The 20,490-nt window shown below is 43.9% G+C and overlaps 1 protein-coding gene across 2 annotated transcripts in view; it reads right to left on the bottom strand.

The window, feature by feature from the left end:
• Positions 1-20,490, bottom strand: part of QSOX1 (quiescin sulfhydryl oxidase 1) — a 56,466-nt gene that overhangs the window by 10,160 nt on the left and 25,816 nt on the right. For both annotated transcript variants that reach the window (XM_088447152.1, XM_088447153.1), the window contains exons 6-8: positions 9,620-9,765; positions 9,417-9,545; positions 6,232-6,361 (exon numbers count right to left, since the gene is read on the bottom strand). In XM_088447152.1, the coding sequence (XP_088303278.1) occupies positions 6,232-6,361; positions 9,417-9,545; positions 9,620-9,765 (405 nt within the window). The remainder of the gene's footprint in view (positions 1-6,231; positions 6,362-9,416; positions 9,546-9,619; positions 9,766-20,490) is intronic.

Raw genomic sequence — 20,490 nt, 5'->3', positions numbered from 1 at the left:
GCGCTTGCCCAATAGCACCAAGAGGCGGGCCAAGGCTGTGCATAACACAAGCATCGCCGCCAGCGCTGGCGGCGATGCGTGTGCTAAACAGCAGCCAATGAGAGTCAGATAGACTCTCATTGACTGCTGCAGCACCCACTGCAAGAGCCGGGCTTCCATCCGGCTCCTGCAGTGGGTAATGGGACAGACATCATGACGTCTCTCCCATAATGCTGAGCGCGCCAGCCCGGGAGGACCACTACTGGGAAAACTGCATGGGGGGGACTACTACTGGGGGCACTATATAAAGGGCACTGCATAGGGGGGGGGGGGGGGACTACTACTGGGACCCTATATAAAGGGCACTGCATAGGGGGATACTGCTATTAGGCGCACTGCATTGTGGGGACTGCTACTGGGGGCACTGCATTGTGGGGACTGCTACTGGGGGCACTGCATAACTGGGAACACTACATGGGGCACTGCATTTGGGGGGGCCACTATTGGGGGTACTGAGTAAGGGGAACTAATTGGAGGCTGTATAAGGGGGACTACTATGGGCCTGCATAAGAGGGACCACAACTGGGGATGATACTGTATAAGGGGTACTACTATGGGCCTGCATAAGAGGGACCACAACTGCATACTGGGGGTACTGTATAAGGGGCACTACTGGGGTTAAGGTGCATATGGATAGGAATGTTCAGTGTGAAAATAAAGGGGTGTGTCATGTTGACACGCCCCATTTTTAAGTGACCACGCCCATTTTTTTGCCGAGCTTGCACATCGGAGGGGGGGGGGGGGCAGATAGAATATGGGCACAGGCTGGTATAGGTAGGGTATTATGGGTGGGACACAGAATGGCAAGTGTCGGTAGAATGATTGTGGCAACAATCTGTGGGCAGATAACTGGTATATAATGTGTGAGGAGCAGGATAGTTAAATAATATGTGGGCCATGACTGCTATATTATGTGTGATTCACAGGCTAGTCCAATAATATGTGGGCAGATGACTGGTATATTATGTGAGAGACACAGGCTAGTTAAAGAATATGTGGGCACATGACCATATATTATTTGTGATGTACAGGCTAGTCCAAGAATATGTGGGCAGATGACTGGTATATTATGTGTGAGACACAGGCTGTTTAAATATGTAGGCACATGACTGGTTATTATGAGGGCACATGACTGGTATATTATGTGTGATGCACAGGCTAGTCCAATAATATGTGGGCAGATGACTGGTATATTATGTGTGTGACACAGGCTGGTTAAATCGATATGTGGGCACATGACTGGCATATATGTGAGGCACAGGCTGGTTCAATAACTGGTGGGCACATGAGAGGTATGTGTGTGACACTAGTTTGGTACAAGATGTGGCATAGGATGATAGAATTACTTGTGGGCACAAGGCTTGTGTACCATATGTGAAATCACCAGACTACAATATTGTGAAATCAACAGACTAAATATTGGGTGTGTGGCACAATATGTAAGGACATAGGACCGCATTCAGAGTCGGTCGAAGCGGCCGCACGCCACCGATGTTCGCTATACTGCGCATGCGTAAAGTTCGCAATGCGTGTGCGCAAACTAGCCGCTACGATCAGAAATTTCTCTCTCCTTGAACACACCCAGGTCGGTAGTTTGAGTGACATATTGAGGCGTTTGTGGGTGGTAACAGGGGAAGGTGCTTGAAAATGGGGGAGTGGAGATCCGAACGCAGGCATGCCTAATTATGCGGACGGCGTTTTATGGGAGTGCATACGGTTTATGGGAGTGCATAATTAACAAAGTAGCGTCATGGCACATGTGACATGGGAGGTTTTTACACTGACATGATCGTAGAGCTTAAGAGAGGGTATGGTCAACCTTAAGCTCTACGACCAGTTCCGTTGGTTCCCGATGGTCTCGATTAATACTTATATGCCCGGAGATGACGTGTAATGCGTATGAGAAGGAAGCGTATTTTTTTGTCTTCCGGCCGCTTCCTCCCCTTGGTCGGCCAGCTGCCGATCCGAACTTAGGGACGCAACTTGCGAGGGAATAATTTGCATATCCGGCCCCTTTTCCCGTACGACCGAGCGGCCGCTTCGACCGACTCTGAATGAGGTCCATAATGTGTTTGACACTTTACATTATAAAATTGCTGTCTCAAAATATTTCATTCTGGCTCATAACTTCTGAGGTTTAATTATCCAGAGAATTCCTATTGTAGCTGCTTTCCTGTACTTATCCCATTGAAAGCCACAAAAGAAAGGCCTCGGATGGTATCCATTAGAGGCAGGGCTTAGTAAGTTACCTGTACAGTAATATGGAAAGGCTTGTGCAGCACTATTTAGGGGTACCATCCGGATGATTTGGCTTTTACTTTGAGTACTTGGTTGATAGTCCAGGCAAGAGAGGAGGCATATGGGCACAACATAGTATGTAAACTAGAGAATACATGGCTTCAGTGTGTGCATGCATGTTTATAGTGAACTTGTGTATATCCCATAGGCAAACACAGGGGGGGTTTCCGTCTGCCTGGAAAACCCCCTCCCCAGCCCACACCATGATCACAATAGAAATAGGAATATAATAGAATTTTACTAGTGCTGCAGGTTCTGCTCAGTATCACAAATTAAATAATATGCACCACCTGTGGATCTTTTAACATGTATCATCCAGTAATAACCTTTGCACCAACTAGGAGATCTGGATAACATTCACTGTTAGGGATGTGCTGCTATAGAGCCCAATATGTACATATATGTCCAGGGCAGTGCTAGGTTATTCTGCTGTTCCCCCAGACTCCCAGAATTGCTCTAATACTCTAGAATGGTTCCCACATCTAAAATAAAAACATTCAGCTCAGGCAGGATGGCCCTACTGCCGCATCTAATGGCATACTGTGATCCCTGGTCCTCTATATGCTGTAATTATGACACACAATATACTTTGTATGACGCATATTAAATCTGGTTAAGTGCTAATTCTACCCTACTTATGTATTGACCACACTCACTCTAAAATCAAACATGTGGAAACCCCCCTCTAGAAATCCTGCTTTTGCCACTGTATCCAGCGGCGTAACAGCAAAGGACCCTCCAGACGCACTGCAGCAGCGATCCTGGCTGCGGCACCCTGCTAGTCAGAAGCAAGGCTGCGGGACAGAGACTGTGCCGCACCACAGAGGCCTGCACTCTGTGCAATGGCAGTGCTCCTACACCCCTAGTTATGGCCCTTTGTATAACAATGAGGGGGCAGTCACTTACCAGAGAGGAAGTTATTGCTTTGCAGAGCAAATAAAACCGGGAATTCTGTCCCATGGGCTAATGTAATTATACACTGAAGTGCCAAAAGTCATGGGATAGCAGTATATAAAGCTAATGGTAGGTGATGTCACCGTACTGTGACATCTTGGAAATGCCCAGACCTACATCAGTTGTAATCTGACATCTCGTGAGTCAGTTTGAATACCGGCTAGGCTGCTCATGGCAAGACGATGTGAATTAACAGAGTTCGAACAGGGTATGATAGTGGGTGCCCGACGATGGACACGTTGTGCGGATATTCAACATTCCTCAATCTACGGTGTCACGTGTGTACTGGAAATATCTCATGGAAGTTATTACCATCCACCGCAGAAAGCGCAGTGGCCGATCACGGGTGCTTAATAATCATGCAGCGGCGTTTGGCCAGAATTGTCCATGGTAACAGACAAGCGACACTGGCTTAAATCACATCCACATTCAATGCAGGAGGTTCCAGATGCATATCCAGCAGGTCAGAGCAGCGTTTTTATTAGCTTCCATGGGTTACGGGAGTAGAAGACCCACCAGAGTGTCCCTGTTAACACTACGATACCAGACACCGTGCCTCACCTGGGCTCTTGACATCGCTAGACCCTGGAGGACTGGCAACATGTGGCGTGGTCTGATGAGTCATGGTTCCAATAGTTTTGGGCTGATGGTAGGGTTCAGGTGTGGCACACCCCATGAGGTTATGGACCCCAGTTGTCAACAAAGCACCGTGCAGGCTGGTGGTGGTTTCATAATGGTGTGGGGTGAGTTCACGTGGAATCGGTTGGGTCCACCTGAACACGTCATTGACCAATAGCTGCTATGTTGCATTGCTTGATGACCATTTACAGCCCTTTAAGGACTTCATGTACCCCCACAACGATACAATATTCCAGCAGGATAATGCACAGTGTCATCGGTCCCAAGTTGTCCAGAATAGGTTCGAGGAACATTCTGGAGAGTTGCGACGAATGGTGTGGCCACCACATTCGCCTGACATGAACCCAATCAAGCATTTATGGGACGTTATGGGGCGGTCCATTCAGACGCAAGATCCTGCACCTGCAAATATCAGGGAGCTGTGGTTATCTATCCAGACGCAATGGATCAACATCTCTCCAGAGGTCTTCCGTCCACTTGTGGAATCGATGCCACTTCGAGTTGCTGCACTTTGCCGTGCTAGCGGTGGTCCTACACTATACTAGGCATCTATCCCATGACTTATGCTATTTCAGTGTATATTCCCCTGTACATATAAATGCATAGGGAGAGATTTGTTAAATCCTGGAGAGAGATAAAGTGGAGATAGATAAAGTACCAACCAATCAGCTCCTAAATGCCATTTTACAGGCTGTGCTAGAAAACAACAGCTAGGTGCACTCTTTCCCCAGTGCCTCACTTAAATAATCTAGCTCCCCAAAATTAAATACCATTGATACATACAGGTATGCTTTGTACTTACACGGACTTGAGAGGAGAAAGGACATTTCCTGCTATTGGTCTGTGCAAACTGCTGCTGCTCTGCAAATTAATGCACTTACATACCTCCCAACATTGTGGAAATTGGAACCAGGATATGGGGGCATAGCTGTGGCATGCTGGGGGTGTGACCATGTTATGGTGGGCGCGGCTATGCCACCGGCCACAGTTTTTTATACAAAAACACCATATTATTTTAACACGACAGGAGGTGACTGCCTAAAATGCATGAGCAGGGGCAATACCTTCCAACCTCCCACAAGCTGGGTCGAATGTATCGATCATAAGATCCAGTGAAATCGGGAATTTCCCATTGAAATTGGGAGATAAAAGCTTTTTTCCCCCCAATGCATGACATCAACTAAGCAGATTTTGAGTGTGCCTTGGCCACTCTGTGCATTCCTTATACAGTATAGTTTACATATAAAACTAGGTATTATGCGAAAATCTATTAAAAACATTATCTTAAATTAATATGAAGGATCATATACATAAAAAGGTAAGTTGTAAAATATAAACGGCTGCTCCTTTTCAATCACCCTGCTCATAGGGCACGTTTTTTAAGTAGAAAAAGAGAAGAAAACAGGATAATGTAGTATGTTAGAAATCCACTCTTTAATACTGAATTAATAGACATACATAATTTGTTTAGTGTAACCTGCAACAAATGTATCTAATAACTAGAAGACTGTGCACATTATATCCATAAAGCGCTTCTGAGGCCTACAGACATTGGCGGCAGCAGCATTGAGGGCCTGATTCAGAGCCGCTCGTAAGCGGCCGCTCGTTCGCTCCGAGCGATGTTTGCCCAACTGCGCATGCGTACGGATCGTTATACGCATGCGCGAAACAGTCAGTGCGGTCGAAATTCATGTGCTCGCAAAATAGCGAATGCCTGATAATTTGAGTGACAGGAGGAGGCGTATGTGGGTGGTAACGGGGGAAGGTGCAGGCGTGCTTAAAGGTCAAAACGGGCATTTTAAGGTTGTGCATAATTAAAACAGCAGCGTCATTGACCACGTCACTGGGTTATTTTATAGCCAGAACTGCTCGCAAAATTGTGGTAGCAAAAACCAACCACAAGAATAGCGAGCAGTTCATACGCTGGTCGATGTACTCGATTAATCTAATAAATAGCGGACATGACGTAGAATGCGAGCGGCCAGGGGGCGTATTTTTTCAAAAAACGACCACAAGTTTTGTTCGCTCGTTCAGACCTAGAGGCGTGAACAGACCGCAAAGAGCGAACGGTTCATTTGAATTGCCACCCCTATTTTCTGGACGAGCGAGCGCTAATTGCGTCCGGCTCTGAATCAGGCCCTGAGTTCGAACCCATTAGTTCGTGAATATTTTTTCATAGTGCCTCAGAATTGATAGATAGCAAAATGGCTGCCTGCACTGTAGGTAGGCGACATGTAACTAAAAGTAACATTATATCTTCCAGGTACAGCTGGCATGCTCGAGATCTGTATTTCTGCTCACCTTCTGCAACACAGTGACATAGCTGATAAGAGCTTTCAGACGGTCCCCTTCCAAGTTGGTGAACCGAGCCACCTCAACTCGCAATGAATAGTGGATTGATGATTCCAGATCTGCCATGTACAACACAGAACTGCAACATGAGAACAAAGAGGAAAGAAATTGAAGTTGCCCACAAAACCTGGTAAAGAAGTGACCGATATGCTGACATAGGGCCTTAGAGATATGCACAATCCTGATGGTATACGTTAGGGATGTGCAGGCTCGGATAGGTTCGAATTTGCACGCCGAGTTCGGATTTTTCCCTCCAAAAATCGGGTCTCAGAAAGAGGCAAAACGTCATCTTTCATGGACAAACATCATCTTCCATGGACTTTTGTCAAGGAATGAGGATGTTTGTCCATGAAAGATGACGTTTTGCCTCTTTCTGAGACCCGATTTTTGGCGGGAAAAATCCGAACTCGGCGTGCAAACTCGAAGCTATCCGAGCCTGCACATCCCAAGTTTACGTACATCTCAGATGGTGTGAGATCTGCACCTGTGCAGATCTCCTTCTGCAAGACTGCTTGCAGTGCCCCCTAAGCTTCAGTATAATTGACATGCTGCGGGCGTTTGTGGGTGTAGATTGGGAGGCAGCGGACAAGGTTCTCAAAAACAATGCAGAGGCCAGTGTCTGCATCTTCCAAAGTAGTTCCTGGCACCGGAAGCGTGAGAACTCTGGCCATCCTGAGTAACTTACTCAGGATGACTGATGCTCACGCAAGAGATCCCTTGCTGCGTCTTCCGATGCAGCAGCAGATCACAGAAGCCGGCAGGAGGCCTCTGGCGGCATAAGCCTATTTAGCACAAAGACGCAGCAGCTGTAGCTACTGCGCCCATCTCTGAAACCAGCCCCTCATCATTGCCCGGTATGACAGTCTTGTTGAAGGAGTTGAAAATAATGGCCCTCATTCAGAGCCGGACACTCTGAGCAGAGCGCACGCTCTGAATGAGGGCCGTCCTCCATAATTATGGAGCGTCCTCCTGGACGCTCGTATAGCTGTGGGTCACCACCCACAGCCTATACGAGCGGGCAGGTTGATGGCCGCGATGGTCTTGACCATCGCCACTGCGAGCCGGAGCCTGCGGTTGAGTTTCTCAACTGCAAGGCCCGGAGTGATTTTGGCTCCCACATTAGTGATGTCAGTGGGCCGGCTTCTGACGGTAGGCGTTCCCTTGGGAACGCCCCCGTCTGGGAGGCACGCCCTCGGCACGCCCACCAAAGGGGGCGTGCTGTCAATCAACATCGACAGCACGCCCCCTTTGATCAGACACAACGAGCGAAGGAAAGTCCTTCGCTCGTCGCGTCTGGCGCATGCGCACGACGGAGCTCCCTCCGTCGTGCGCATGCGCAATGCACACCATCGACCCACTTGCAAGCGGACAGCCGCTTGCGAGTGGGTCTGAATCAGGCCCAATGTCAGTACCTGTGATCTCCCAGTTGTTGCTGCATGTGCATGTCATTTAATGTACACAATTAGGAAACATAACCGATCAGATAACATGTTGGCACCAGCAGCGTCTGCACCAGGTGTTACCTATTAGGCTTCAATAAGACTAAGAAACCTCTCTAACACAGCAGGTATAGCTCTTCACGTATAAGGAAAAAAACACACACATTATATACACAAAAACAATATACCCATCAGTGGTGTACTTGTAATCAGCCAACCATAATCAATTTTCTATTGCTAGTGATCATCATCGTGTATATACATATGCCCTTACAGTACTTGGCCTACATTAAAACACCCTTTCCTCCCGCACCCCATCTCTCCAGCAGCAAGTGATTGTGTCAGAAATACGTACATACTGCAAACCATGGAGCTTTGAATCTCCCAGTCATACTGACAGCGATCCTATAGATTGTAAGCTTGCAAGCAGGGCCCTCTTACCTCTATGTCTGTCTGTTATTACCCTGTTTTGTTCTATCAATGTTTCCAATTGTAAAGCGCAACGGAATATGCTGCGCTATATAAGAAACTGTTAATAAATAAATAAAATAAATCTCCGTTGCAGGGTGCCAGCACAGCTGGACAGGGAGACAATGAAGATAATGCAGACTAGGAGTGATGGGAAAATGGACAGCTAAAGGACTGTAACGGGCTGAGGGGGGAATGCTGGCTAAATAGCAAGTTTTCCAAAAGTTTTGCGCCAGGATAAAACAGTAGACTATATGCTTGGTTTATGCCATAGATATTGCTTGACAGTGTTAGTAGTAAATGTCACATTGCCCAATAGTTACACAATAGAATACTGTGCAAAATTCATATTTACCATGTAAAATAAATATAGGCGCTGCCTCGGACAGATGTTGGCATGGCTGCTCATTAGATGGATCATTTCTCCATGTTTGGTGGAGCCGTCCGAAAATTACTGGTTTCTGGACAGATATCAGAAGCCTGATTTTTGCGATTCTCAAACTCGCGAACCCTTTAGAACCTCAATTTTTTTCTCTTACCCCTGCCCATCCATGTAGTCAACCACCACCAAAATCAACTTATTAGGTGCATTCTCTAAGCAGCCACCTGTCAGCTTGATGCTGACCGAAAGCAGTCGTCCCTTCTCACTCTTTATTCAATTATTAGTAGGGTATGGTACGTCCACCATACAGAGTTCATGACCAGCATTCTTCAGAACTCCTCCAGGTCCTTTGACAGAGTCTGGAGCCCTTGGCTATCCTTTTTTCATGCATGTTCCTTTACTTTATTCTCTTCCTCCTATCTTTCCCTTTCCCGCTCTTTTGTTGACGGTTCTAGCTACGCTGTATCCCTCCTCTTACTTCTCCTCCCTCACCTATTTTCTTATTCCCAAAATGGGTCATACAGCCTCGCTATTGTTACCCATTGTCCAAACATACACAAACTAATGGTCTGCTTCTTTACTATTGTCATGTGATTGGCCAGTTTCTGCTAATTCATTTATACTGTGTAGACCTTTAATAAATATTACTTTTATGTTGTATTTTTGTTTATATTTAATTTAATTTTTTAAAGTAACATTTAAATTCAATTAAATACAATTATATGTTGCCTTTCCCTTTAAAAACAAATAGTAATATTAGCTGCCAGGGTCTGAACACAAATATAAATCAGTGAATAGATGGACTTGACTTCAGATAAGCCACACTAATAATTTATATACAGTACCTGTTTACAGTCCTCTTTACAACGGTGTCCCCAATAACAGATGCAGACCAGCCAATGATATTGATATTAACTTTCTTCACCCCAGGAAGAGAACGCAGGAGCTTTGTGTATTCAGCACGAGACTCCTGCCTGCGAGAGACAATCGGATTGACAAACAGAAAACAACATGGGGTTGCACATGGTCAGTTTGGGGAAATACTCACAGCTCAATTTTACTTATGGATCCATTTCTACTCAACAAGAACCCAGATGGAAAGGAGGACACCTGGAATTTATTGACCAGATCAGACTGTTCCTTACAGACCCTACGTACAGAGACACCCTCATATTGAACCATATCCAGAGCAACCTGAGAAAAAAACAAAAAGTACAATTAAGTTAATCATAATATTTTTTTCAACATAGAGTTAGCTATTCTATCAGAAAAAGTAACATATATATTTTATAGTAAAATAAAGGACATAAAAATAAGCAATATATAATATTTTACAGTGGGGTTCGTAAACATGAGTAGTGGGGTCAGGGCAGTAACGTAAAAGTGTGGCTCCACATTCATCTACTTAAGCCTAGCTAATTGCTTAATGGGTAGGTATAAATAACACTAAAAGTAAAGTAGCCAACAAACAAAGCTCAAGTAAACCATGATCAACAAGCTGTACATACTTTGGTATTAAGATCCATAGCCTTCTCGTCTACATAATAAATGATGAGGAAACACAAGATCTCCCACATTCCTCAAAATATGTATGCTAAGGTTCAGTGCTTCCATTGCTGGAAGATGGGTTTTAGCGGTGTAGCTAATACCTTGGAGCTCCATAGCAAATTTGAACAACGCGTCCCAGGTCTTTTCGTCCGATCCCTTCACAAAGCCCACATGCCTTAACAAGGCAACCAACTGCCCCCTTTTTCAGCACCACTGTACACATTGTGGCCAGTCTGGTTCCAGAAAGAGTAATGGTATTTCTCGGAGACAGATTTTGACATCCAAGAAAAGAAATGCAAGAGAACAAAAGGAAGAAACCTAAACTAGAGTTCACAGTCCAAAGGACTAACCTGATGTCTATAGTAAACTGTTCTAGCTCCCAGACTGATGCTCAAGGCCTCATAGTATTCAAGCATAATTCCATTAAATTTATACTAAAAAGGAGCCTTTGAATTAATTATTGAACAAACATCTGGATGAAGGATCACTCAGTCTGATCTAGATATGGAAGTCAAAGTGTCTGCTTCCCATAACCTAACATGCATTTTCCATAAGTAAACTACACCGTAGAATTAGGAAAATCACCATGGTGACACAACCTTGGCTCTCAAAAGGTGACTCCAGCACTGAAGTGTCCAAAATGTGGCTTTAGTTGCAGAATTTTGATGTTGGACTTTCCAGAGAATAGAGGGATAAACCTTGTTTCCAAAAGACTCCCTCCAACCAAAACAGGGATTGAAGATTATCTCCTTTTCTTGAACATTAAGAAAAGCCTTAAAAGATGTACATTCATCAACTTTTGGTGTTTGAGGAAAGGCTCAGGGAATGAAACAGATGAAAGAGGAATTGTCTAAGGTTTTGAGAAGAAGCCAATGCAGGGTCTACAAAGTGACATAACATAAAGGAGATTGTTATCTAAAGTGTCCACATTAAATAACGGAAGCATTTCTGCTCACTGGAACATAACAAAAGACCCAGGAAAGACATCCAAATAAGAGATATGACTTTTGATGGCTGATCACCTAACCATAAGCCTTCTTGGCTGAACATGGTGAAAAGTGAGGTCACCAGCCCAAACTGAAGCCCCTGAAATTGGAAATTATTGTAGAATAAAACTCAGCGTATAAGTAGACACCACTGAATAGCTGTACAATACGAGGTCTGTCTAAAAAGTTTGGTGAATGGTCTGATATATCTGTATGCAACGCTTGCAACAAGGTCGCTCATGCGCACTGACATGCATGGACATGTCTGGACCTGCCCCCTGTCGGGGTTTGCCCGAGGCAGCCACCGCACTGCCATTGCATTCATTTCAATAAAGTGTCCCGAGCAGTGTGCATCGAACAGCAATGGAGAAACGACACAACATTAAGTTCTGCTTCAATTTGGGTAAATCGGTGATGGAGATGCACGAATTGTTGGTGAAAGTGTACGGGCAGGATGCTGAGAGTAGAAAATGTGTGTACGATTGGTTTGCATGCTTTCGCAGTGGCAAGGAATCTGTGGAAGACTAGCTCCATTACTGTTCGACGCACACTGCTCAGTACACACTGCTGAAATGAATGCAATGGCAGTGCGGTGGTGGCCTCGGGCAAACCCCGACTGGGGGCAGGTCCAGACATGTCCATGCATGTCAGCGCGCATGAGCGACCTTGTTGCAAGTGTTGCATACAGATATATCAGACCATTCGCCGAACTTTTTAGACAGACCTCGTATGTGTCCCTGAGCTACCAATTTAATTTATTTTCCTGTCTGTGTGGCTGTGCTCCTTTCAAGAGGATGCTTTTTTATTTTCTTCCAACCACAACAAACTAAAATCATACAAGATGACAATGTAGATGTCCCACAGGATGTCTTCAGATGCCCGGACATTCCTCAAAGACATTGCTAGTAGATCACCTATTAACGAACCTGCCTGTCTAATACACATGAATACATGAATACTAATACCTAGGACTAGAATGAGCTATCAGTTATTACAGATTAGAGTAGGGTTGGGCAATAAGCAGCTCCCCAGCAGTTGTAGAACTACACACCTCAACATGCCCTGCCACAGTTTTGCTATTTAGCCATGATAAAACGGTTGCAAGGCATGCTGGGACTTGTAGTTCAACAACAGCTGGAGAGCTGCAAGGAAACCTGGGCCTACAGACCATTACCACACTGGCCGAGGTCAGGCAGACTAGCTGAGTGCAATCTATGCACTCAGTGCTGTGTTGCAGGCTAGGCAAGTAGAAGTAGAAATGAGATGCATTGCAAAATAAAATATCAATTTATTCATGCAATCCTCAATAAAACAGCCATATCTTGACTGAAGTTGATTGCTGGATAAAATGAGGAACCTCATCAGAAATACAAAAGGTAACAAGTACAGAATGCAAAAGAGAATGTCTGAGACAGGGAAGGTCCCTTGGGGACTGAAATGTTAGCGCAAATTCCAATAAGAGGGAAAAATGTTTAATATCTTCAGTAACTAGTCCTGGGGTCCTGCTAAAGCCTACTCTGCATATCAGTAAGCATTTGGACATAAATGCCAATTGCCCACCTGTGATAATATTATTATTATCATCCTTTATTTATATGGCGCCACAAGGGTTCCACGGCGCCTTACATCGTACAGAAACAAATGAGCACACAAGACAACAGTTATTAACAGTACAGACAATGCAGGACAAGTACATGATTCATAATCAATGCTGCATAACACCTAAATAAGCAGCAGGGTGTCAGTAACCAAGTTTTAGGTGCCATTGTAAATGAAAGTAAAAGTAAGGCAAGAAGAAGCACATGAGGGAAGAGGGCCCTGCTCGTGAGAGCTTACATTCTAAGGGGAGGGTCAGACAAACAGGGGTGACACAGATGGGCTAGATAGTGAGGAAGGAGCATAGAGTAGTGGGTTAGGATGAGCGCTGGAAAGTATTGAGGAAGAAATGGGTCTTGAGAGCCCATTTGAAGATTAAGAGCCAGGAAGCCAAGTGATGGAGGAATTTTGAACGAAGGCCAGGGAGACAAAAAAAGGCAGCTACTTGAAGAAGTTGGAAGAGGCAAATGTCATTAGTGTCGAATGGAAAGAAAGAGATGGAGGGTTTAGAAGATATTGCTGTGTCTGGGCAGCACAGGAAGAGTGGGGGGTAAGGAAACACTAATCTCTATTGGTGAAACGGTATAGTATTCTTTTTGGGATGGGGGGATATGGAAAAACCCAAACACAAGTGAGATATTCAAAGATCTAGTAATAATCCTAATCTATTTGATAGGTAAAAAGTCCACTATCTGAAGGTTATAAGCGTCTAATCAGAGAAAAATGATTAACTCAGGTGGAGGTGCACCCCAGAAAGTACAAATTCAATGAATACACATGTTGGGGGCACTCTTAATAGAAAATTCACTTGGCTTTTAATATGGTTTAAAAATAAAAAAGTAAATGACATAAAGGACATACACATATAGAATAAGATGAAAACGTATATCAATAAGTATGTATGTAGGTGAAATATTACAGAGTCTCCCATATCCATAATGCTTGGGACCAGGGGAATTTTAGACATCGGATTACTCCGTATTTTGGAATATTTGCATACCATAATGAGATATATTGGGAATGGGACCCAAATCTAACACAGAATGCATTTATGTTTTATATATGTGACACCCACAAAACTGATAACACTTATAACAGGGGTTAACTACCTGGGTTCCTTCTTCTTTACAGAGAGGTAAGGAGGTAAGTACACAGTATTTTGAAAGAAATTGTACTAAGTATTTTTTTATTACAGCACAAGGAATCAAACAATGTCAATTCACACTTTTTGAAATACTATTAACATGCTTAACTACTATCACACTTCACAATGACCTTCCTGGAAGCAAAGAGCAATTTTTTTATTATACTGGAACATAGCCTTCTTTTGATCGATGAATTCCTATAGGGTTTAATATGTTAATGCATTCAATACGTTCACAGAACAGTTTATCTCAATCACATAGGGATAATATTATAAATTATATTACCAAGTAACCATGACAAAATTTTGGGAAATCGTACACAAATCGTGCACATCGGCTGATCGTGTGCAGATCGCTATATGTGTGTGGCCAGCATGAAAGTAATCAATGCTGTTTCCTATTGCTACTATTGTTGCAAGTTTACTGCTATGGAACAAGCTAATCTGAGTAAAAGGCCCCCATACATCAGCAATTGATTGTGGCAATTCTGCAATTGGCAATCGATTGTGTATAAAAATCGCCAATGTATGGGCTTCACATATCACAGATTGCAACCAAAAAGTGATTGGAATTTTTAAATCAGATGGTCCAACATGTTGGATGTCACAGATGGATTGGGGCTGTAGATTGCTAGTGTATGGAGATGATCAGCAGATTTGCAGACCGTTACTAGTAAAATGATGGGCCTTTCAAGATTGTCAGATCTGTGTTTGCTGCAATCGATCTGCAAATCACTGAAAAAGATCTTTAATGTATGGGCGCAGATTGCTAGATTGGGAAATCCTTAGATCGGGCAATGAATCTTCAAATTTGTTCAATTGTGGTTTTCAAATTGCTGATGTATGGGGGCTTTAACTTGTTTGCAAGGTATTTTTGCTACAAATGTGACTACAGCTGAGGATTTCTCTGGAGGCTGACAAAGTATGCTGATTTTACTTAACTATTACTGCTAGTTCCTGTATTTCCTATACTGTCTCTCCTTTTCAAGTAATTTATTAGAGTGAGTCTGAGACAGTGTGTGTCAATAGGTAGTAAATCTTCCTTTAACTTGTAGTTCCTATTAGATAAGAACAGCTCCCTGTACTAATGACGGAGGAGGTTTTTTATTACTGTGTACTGTGCGGAGGGGCTGCTACGCTCAACTAACTGTAGATGTGTGTTGGCGGGTAACTGTAGTGGGAGTTGTGTGGCAAAGTCTCTTACCACCGAGAATACCTTTGAACTTCCTCGTCCCGTCTCTCCCCTTGCAGAGCCAGTCGCAGCCTCCACTGGGCCAGATCAGCCCCGCCTCCACTTTGGTGTCAGTCTCCAAGACCCCGCCTCATCCGCGTCTTCTCCCGACAGGGCTTCCGTTCCGGCTGTTAGTCCTCTCCAGCCACCACGATGCCTCCATATTGCCGCTGGAGTCACCTCTCGCCTCCGGATAGTCTGTTTACGCCTCCCGTCTTCTTCAGGTACTTGCAGCGTAACGGAGAGTCACTTAGCCCCGGTTACCTCAGGAACAACTGCGCAGAAGTCTCGTGTCAAAGACCTTTTATCCGCTCTCCCTTGCACTCGTGGTCATTTCAATGGGCCCCTTGGTATCAAGCGCTAGCTCGCTATATTTCCCAACGTCCAATAGGGGTATCTTTTCCCCTATTTACAGTCCCTTGGTAGTGTCCTGTCCTCGTGGACCCCAAGTTCTGCTACCGAATCACGCCACGGCATGGCGTGACTAGAAGGGCTCTTTAGCGTGTAAGGAGGCTAGATGTATGAGGACACATCTGTATAGAGCTACTATCATTATATAGTTGTTGGATAAAGGCAATTTGAGCCTCTCATTAAGGGTTACCATTAGCAGTGTTGTGAATAAATTGAGTTCTCTAACCCAAGGGATGCTGAAATCATGGAGCAAGCCAACAATTAAGTGATATTGATGAAGAAAATTGATAAGGATGCTGAACACTATTGAATATTACAACCCATTAATTGTGCAAATGCTGCTTTCATAATTGTGAATTCTCACTATAAAATGTTTTCATATTTCTTGCTATAGTACTAATATTTTGCCTGCTTACATACTTATTGATATATACGTTTTCATCTTATACTATATGAGTATGTCCTTTTATGTCATTACTTTTTTTTTTAATCCAATAATTTTTTAGAACATTTTTATACATATAAAAAAGAAACAAAAACAAACAATACTAGTAATTAAAGCACTAGTAAAACACTGCATACAATGGAATATAATAAAGACAGATACAAAAATAATACGTGTGGTCTCACTTCTTACCAAATTAGACAGCACAGTGAAAGACAAGAAAATGTTTTTTAACAGATTTAACAATCAATTTAAACATTCGGATGCCACTTAGAACATTAATAATATAAAGAAATCCAGCATTATATATGAGTTTCCAGCCAAGAAAGGGTATTCAAGGTGAAAAAGACATAAATCTTGTTGCATACATAGAGAAACATATATCCATCATATTTCACCAGAAATAGACATAAGAAATCTGGACAGGTCTGCCCTTGGATGGTTATAGGGAGAGTCTAGCCATCTATCCCATACATCATAATATTTCTGCACTGTATTTCTAGCAGTGTAAACATATTTTTCACATGCGGCAACCGTACTACCCAAGGAAAGCCAAGTCTCCAGGTTCGGCTCACTAGTCGCCATCCATTCCCTTGCTCTGCATACCTTAGCAAGCGTGCATAAATTGGTTGTGTATCATATAGCGTGTTTGTCAATTGTGTCTTCATCTATTACAGCCAAAGTACATGATATAAGGGGTAAGAATATCTTGAGGAACACCCGTAGAAACAATAACACGAAATACAACTTGCCAAAAAATAATTAATTTGCTTTTAATATGGTTTAAAAAAAAAAAGTAAGTTTTAATTTTCTATTAAGAGTGCCCCCAAAAAGACGAGAGGTCCCTTTTCTTCTTCTTCGGTGTACCCAAATGGTATAGTGTAAAAGAAAATGTGCATACACACAAAAGTGTATAAAGCCAATACAAATGTATATGTTAAGAATATGTTACAGTTGCTAGAACTCTTAACTTTTATTATTGAGTACTCTAAATCATAACCAGATCAGCGGTGAGCACCCTTCCATGTTTTGGTTTCTGGGTTTTCGATCTGTATTTTTTTAAAAAACAAGCATAAAAATAGCTAAAATCACAGAATTTGTTTTTTTTTTTGTTCCTACGCTATTATTAACCTCAATAACATTAAATTTCCACTCATTTTCAGTCTATTCTGAACACCTCACAATATTGTTTTTAGGCAAAAAGGTTGCACTGAGGTAGCTGGATGACTATGCTAAGCAACACAAGTGGGCGGCACAAACACGTGGCCCATCTAGGAGTGGCACTGCAGTGGCAGACAGGATGGCAGTTTGCAGTATGTACTGTTTGGGGCCTAGTTTTTCAAAGAAAAAAATTAGATGCAAGATGGAATTGTCCTTTGGCCCTCCCACCCACCCTTATGTTGAATAAACAGGACATGCACACTTTAACAAACCAATCATTTCAGCGCAAGGGTCTGCTACAAGACTGTGGCTGAAATGATTGGTTCGTATGGGCCTCCACAAAACAAGCTGGCAATTAATCTGTCCCTGCACAAACTGGCTCTACGGAGGCAAGATGTTGTCCTCATCCTCCTCATCCACTGATTCCTCACCCTCTTCAGTGTTATCCTCACAGAGTATTAATTAGTCCCTACTGTAATCCACCACCACAGGTCACTCTGTACGCTCTGGAGGCTGGTCTTCCTGGAAGAATTGATAATTCATTTTGATGAACATCATCTTCTCCACATTTTGTGGAAGCAACCTCCTACGCCTTTCGCTGACAAGGTTCCCGGTTGCACTAAAAACTCTTTCGGAGTACACACTGGAGGGGGGGCAACTTAGATAAAATAGGGGTCTATGTACTAAGCAGTGTTAGGAGACAGAGTGAAAATTGATAAGTCAGTGATAAGGTGCCAGCCAATCAGCTCCTAACTGCCATCTCATAGGCTGTATTTGAAAAATGACAGTTGGGAGCTGATTGGCTGGCACCTTATCACTTTCTTATCACTTTTCACTCTGTCTCCTAACACTGCTTAGTAAATAGACCCCACAGAGCCAGTTTGTACAGGGGCCTCCAAATTTCCTATTTTTCCTACCAGTACAGGTATGGACTGTCTGACATGCCTACTTGGATGCTGTCACCGATGTAATCCTCCACCATTCTGTCAATGGTGATAGTATCATATGCAGTGACAGTAGACATGTCAGAAATTGTTGGCAGGTCCTTCAGTCCAGACCAGATGTCTGAACTTGGCCCTGTCTGCCCTGCATCACCGCCAGCCAGTTGCTTAGGATACCTAAGTTGTTTCCTGGCAGCCCCAGTTGCGGGAGAAAATGAAGAAGGAGCTGTTGACGTGTCACGTTCCGCTTCAGCTGACAGTGTTTTCACCTGCAGGCTTGTGTCCGCCGGAAGGAGAGACACCGCGTAGGCTTTAAACCTAGGATCGAGCACGGTGGCCAAAATGTAGTGGTCTAATTTCAACAGATTGACCACCCTAGAAATCCTGGCAAAGCGAATGAAGGGCTTCATCCACAAGTCTCACATACCGAGCGGAATCGCTCCGTCTTAGCTTCTGCTTCACACTCTCCAGCTGCTTCTGCAAAAGCCTGATGAGTGGAATGACCTGATTCAAGTTGGCAGTGTCTGAACTGACTTCACATGTGGCACGTTCGAAGGGCTGGAGAACCTTGAACAACACGGAAAATATTCGCCACTGCGCTTGAGTCAGGTGCATACCCCTTCTTTTGCCTATGTCATAGGTGGATGTATAGGCTTGAATGGCCTTTTGCTCCTCCTACATCCTCTGAAGCATATAGAGGGTTGAGTTCCACCGTGTGACAACCTCTTGCTTCAGGTGATGGCACGGCAGGTTCAAGAGTGTTTTCTGGTGCTCCAGTCTTCAGCAGGCAGTCGCTGAATGGTGAAAGTGGCCAGAAATTTTTCGGGTCTCCTGCATGCCCTTGTCGTTTTTCAGAAAATTCTGCACCACCAAATTTATTGTGTGAGCAAAACATGGGACGTGCTGGTATTTTCCCAGATGTAATGCCCGCACAATATTGGTGGCATTGTCAGATATCACAAATCCCCAGGAGAGTCTAAGTGGGGTAAGCCACTGGGCGATGATTTCCCTCAGTTTCTCTAAGAGGTTGTCGGCAGTGTGCCTCTTACTGAAACCGGTGATACACAGCGTAGCCTGCCTTGGAACGAGCTGGTGTTTCTGAGATGCTGCTACTGGTGACGCTGCTGTTGTTGCTGCGTAAGGCGATACATCTACCCAGTTGGCTGTCACAGTCATATAGTCCTTAGTCTGCCCTGTTCCTCTTGTCCACATGTCTGTGGTTACGTGGACATTGGGTACAAACCGCATTTTTTAGGATACCGAGGACACTTTTTCTGACGTCTCTGTACATTCTCGGTATCGCCTGCCTAGTGGAAGTGGAATCTAGATGGGATTTGGTAACGGGGACACACTACCTCCATCAATTGTCTAAATCCCACTGCACTAATGGTGGATACCGGACGCACGTCTAACACCAACATAGCTGTCTTTTTATGACAGTGACAGCTACACCGATGACAGTGACAGGTGTTTTTTTTTATGAAAGTGACAGCGACAGCTACGCCGATGACAGTGACAGGTGTGTTTCTTTATTTTTTTTCGGGGCAGCAGCCCTTGACAGACAGCAGCACAGTACTGGACAACAGTAGCCAGCCAGTCCCTATAGTCAGCATCGGCAGCAACCAACAAATCCCAGCTCCCTTCCTGTGCACACTCCACAGCCGGAATGACAAGTGGCAGCGATCGCGGGACCCTTTATAGAATCCAAAACCCGCGAGAATCCGACAGCTGGATGATGACGTTTTGCCTCATTTTACAGATCCGAGTCAGGTGGGAAAACCCGAGCCTGACTAGGATCCTGGCTCGGATCGGGGAGGCTCGGGAGGGTTCCGATTTTGGAAATCCGAACCCACTCATCCCTAAACCAGATGGATATGCATTAAAATAATTCAAGTAATGAGAAATGCTAATAGTCAGAACTATGGTAACGATAAAAGTTATTCTTGTTGTAGTGAGTGATTTTTTTATTATAGGCAATGCACTTATATGCCAAGCATAGCAAATAACAATACTCAAAATATACTAAAAGCTGCAGCACATGAAATGTGAATGGCGATATTTGCTACTGAATGACTGATGTGAATGACCAGCAATATTCTATGTCACCGCGGAATGGAATGCGATCAATATCCCAACCGCGGGGATTCCAGCGCTCAGGATTCCTGCACCAGAAACACTGCGCCGCCATCCTGTACCCATCCCTTGCAGAATATGTGTGCACTACATAAATAAGTTACTATTAATAAAATAAACAAATTGCAACCTAATATATTGTAAGGCCACATTTTTACTCTACACTTTTCTTCTGTGCCTCTGTTTGGCTTGAGGACACAAGAGAGAGGGTGTGATCCGAATCATTAACATTCTAAGTAATGTTAAATCCTCCTGATAGAGCTGGAGCCTAGTATATTTTCAAGGCAAGGGCAAAACATTTAAAATAAACACAACAAGGAACC

This window comes from Taudactylus pleione, unplaced genomic scaffold, assembly GCF_031769625.1.
Source record: "Taudactylus pleione unplaced genomic scaffold, aTauple2 ptg000421l, whole genome shotgun sequence".
Taxonomy (NCBI): Eukaryota; Metazoa; Chordata; class Amphibia; order Anura; family Myobatrachidae; genus Taudactylus; species Taudactylus pleione.
The sequence above is the reverse complement of the archived record's forward strand: the minus strand, read 5'-3'. Positions and strand labels throughout refer to the sequence as shown.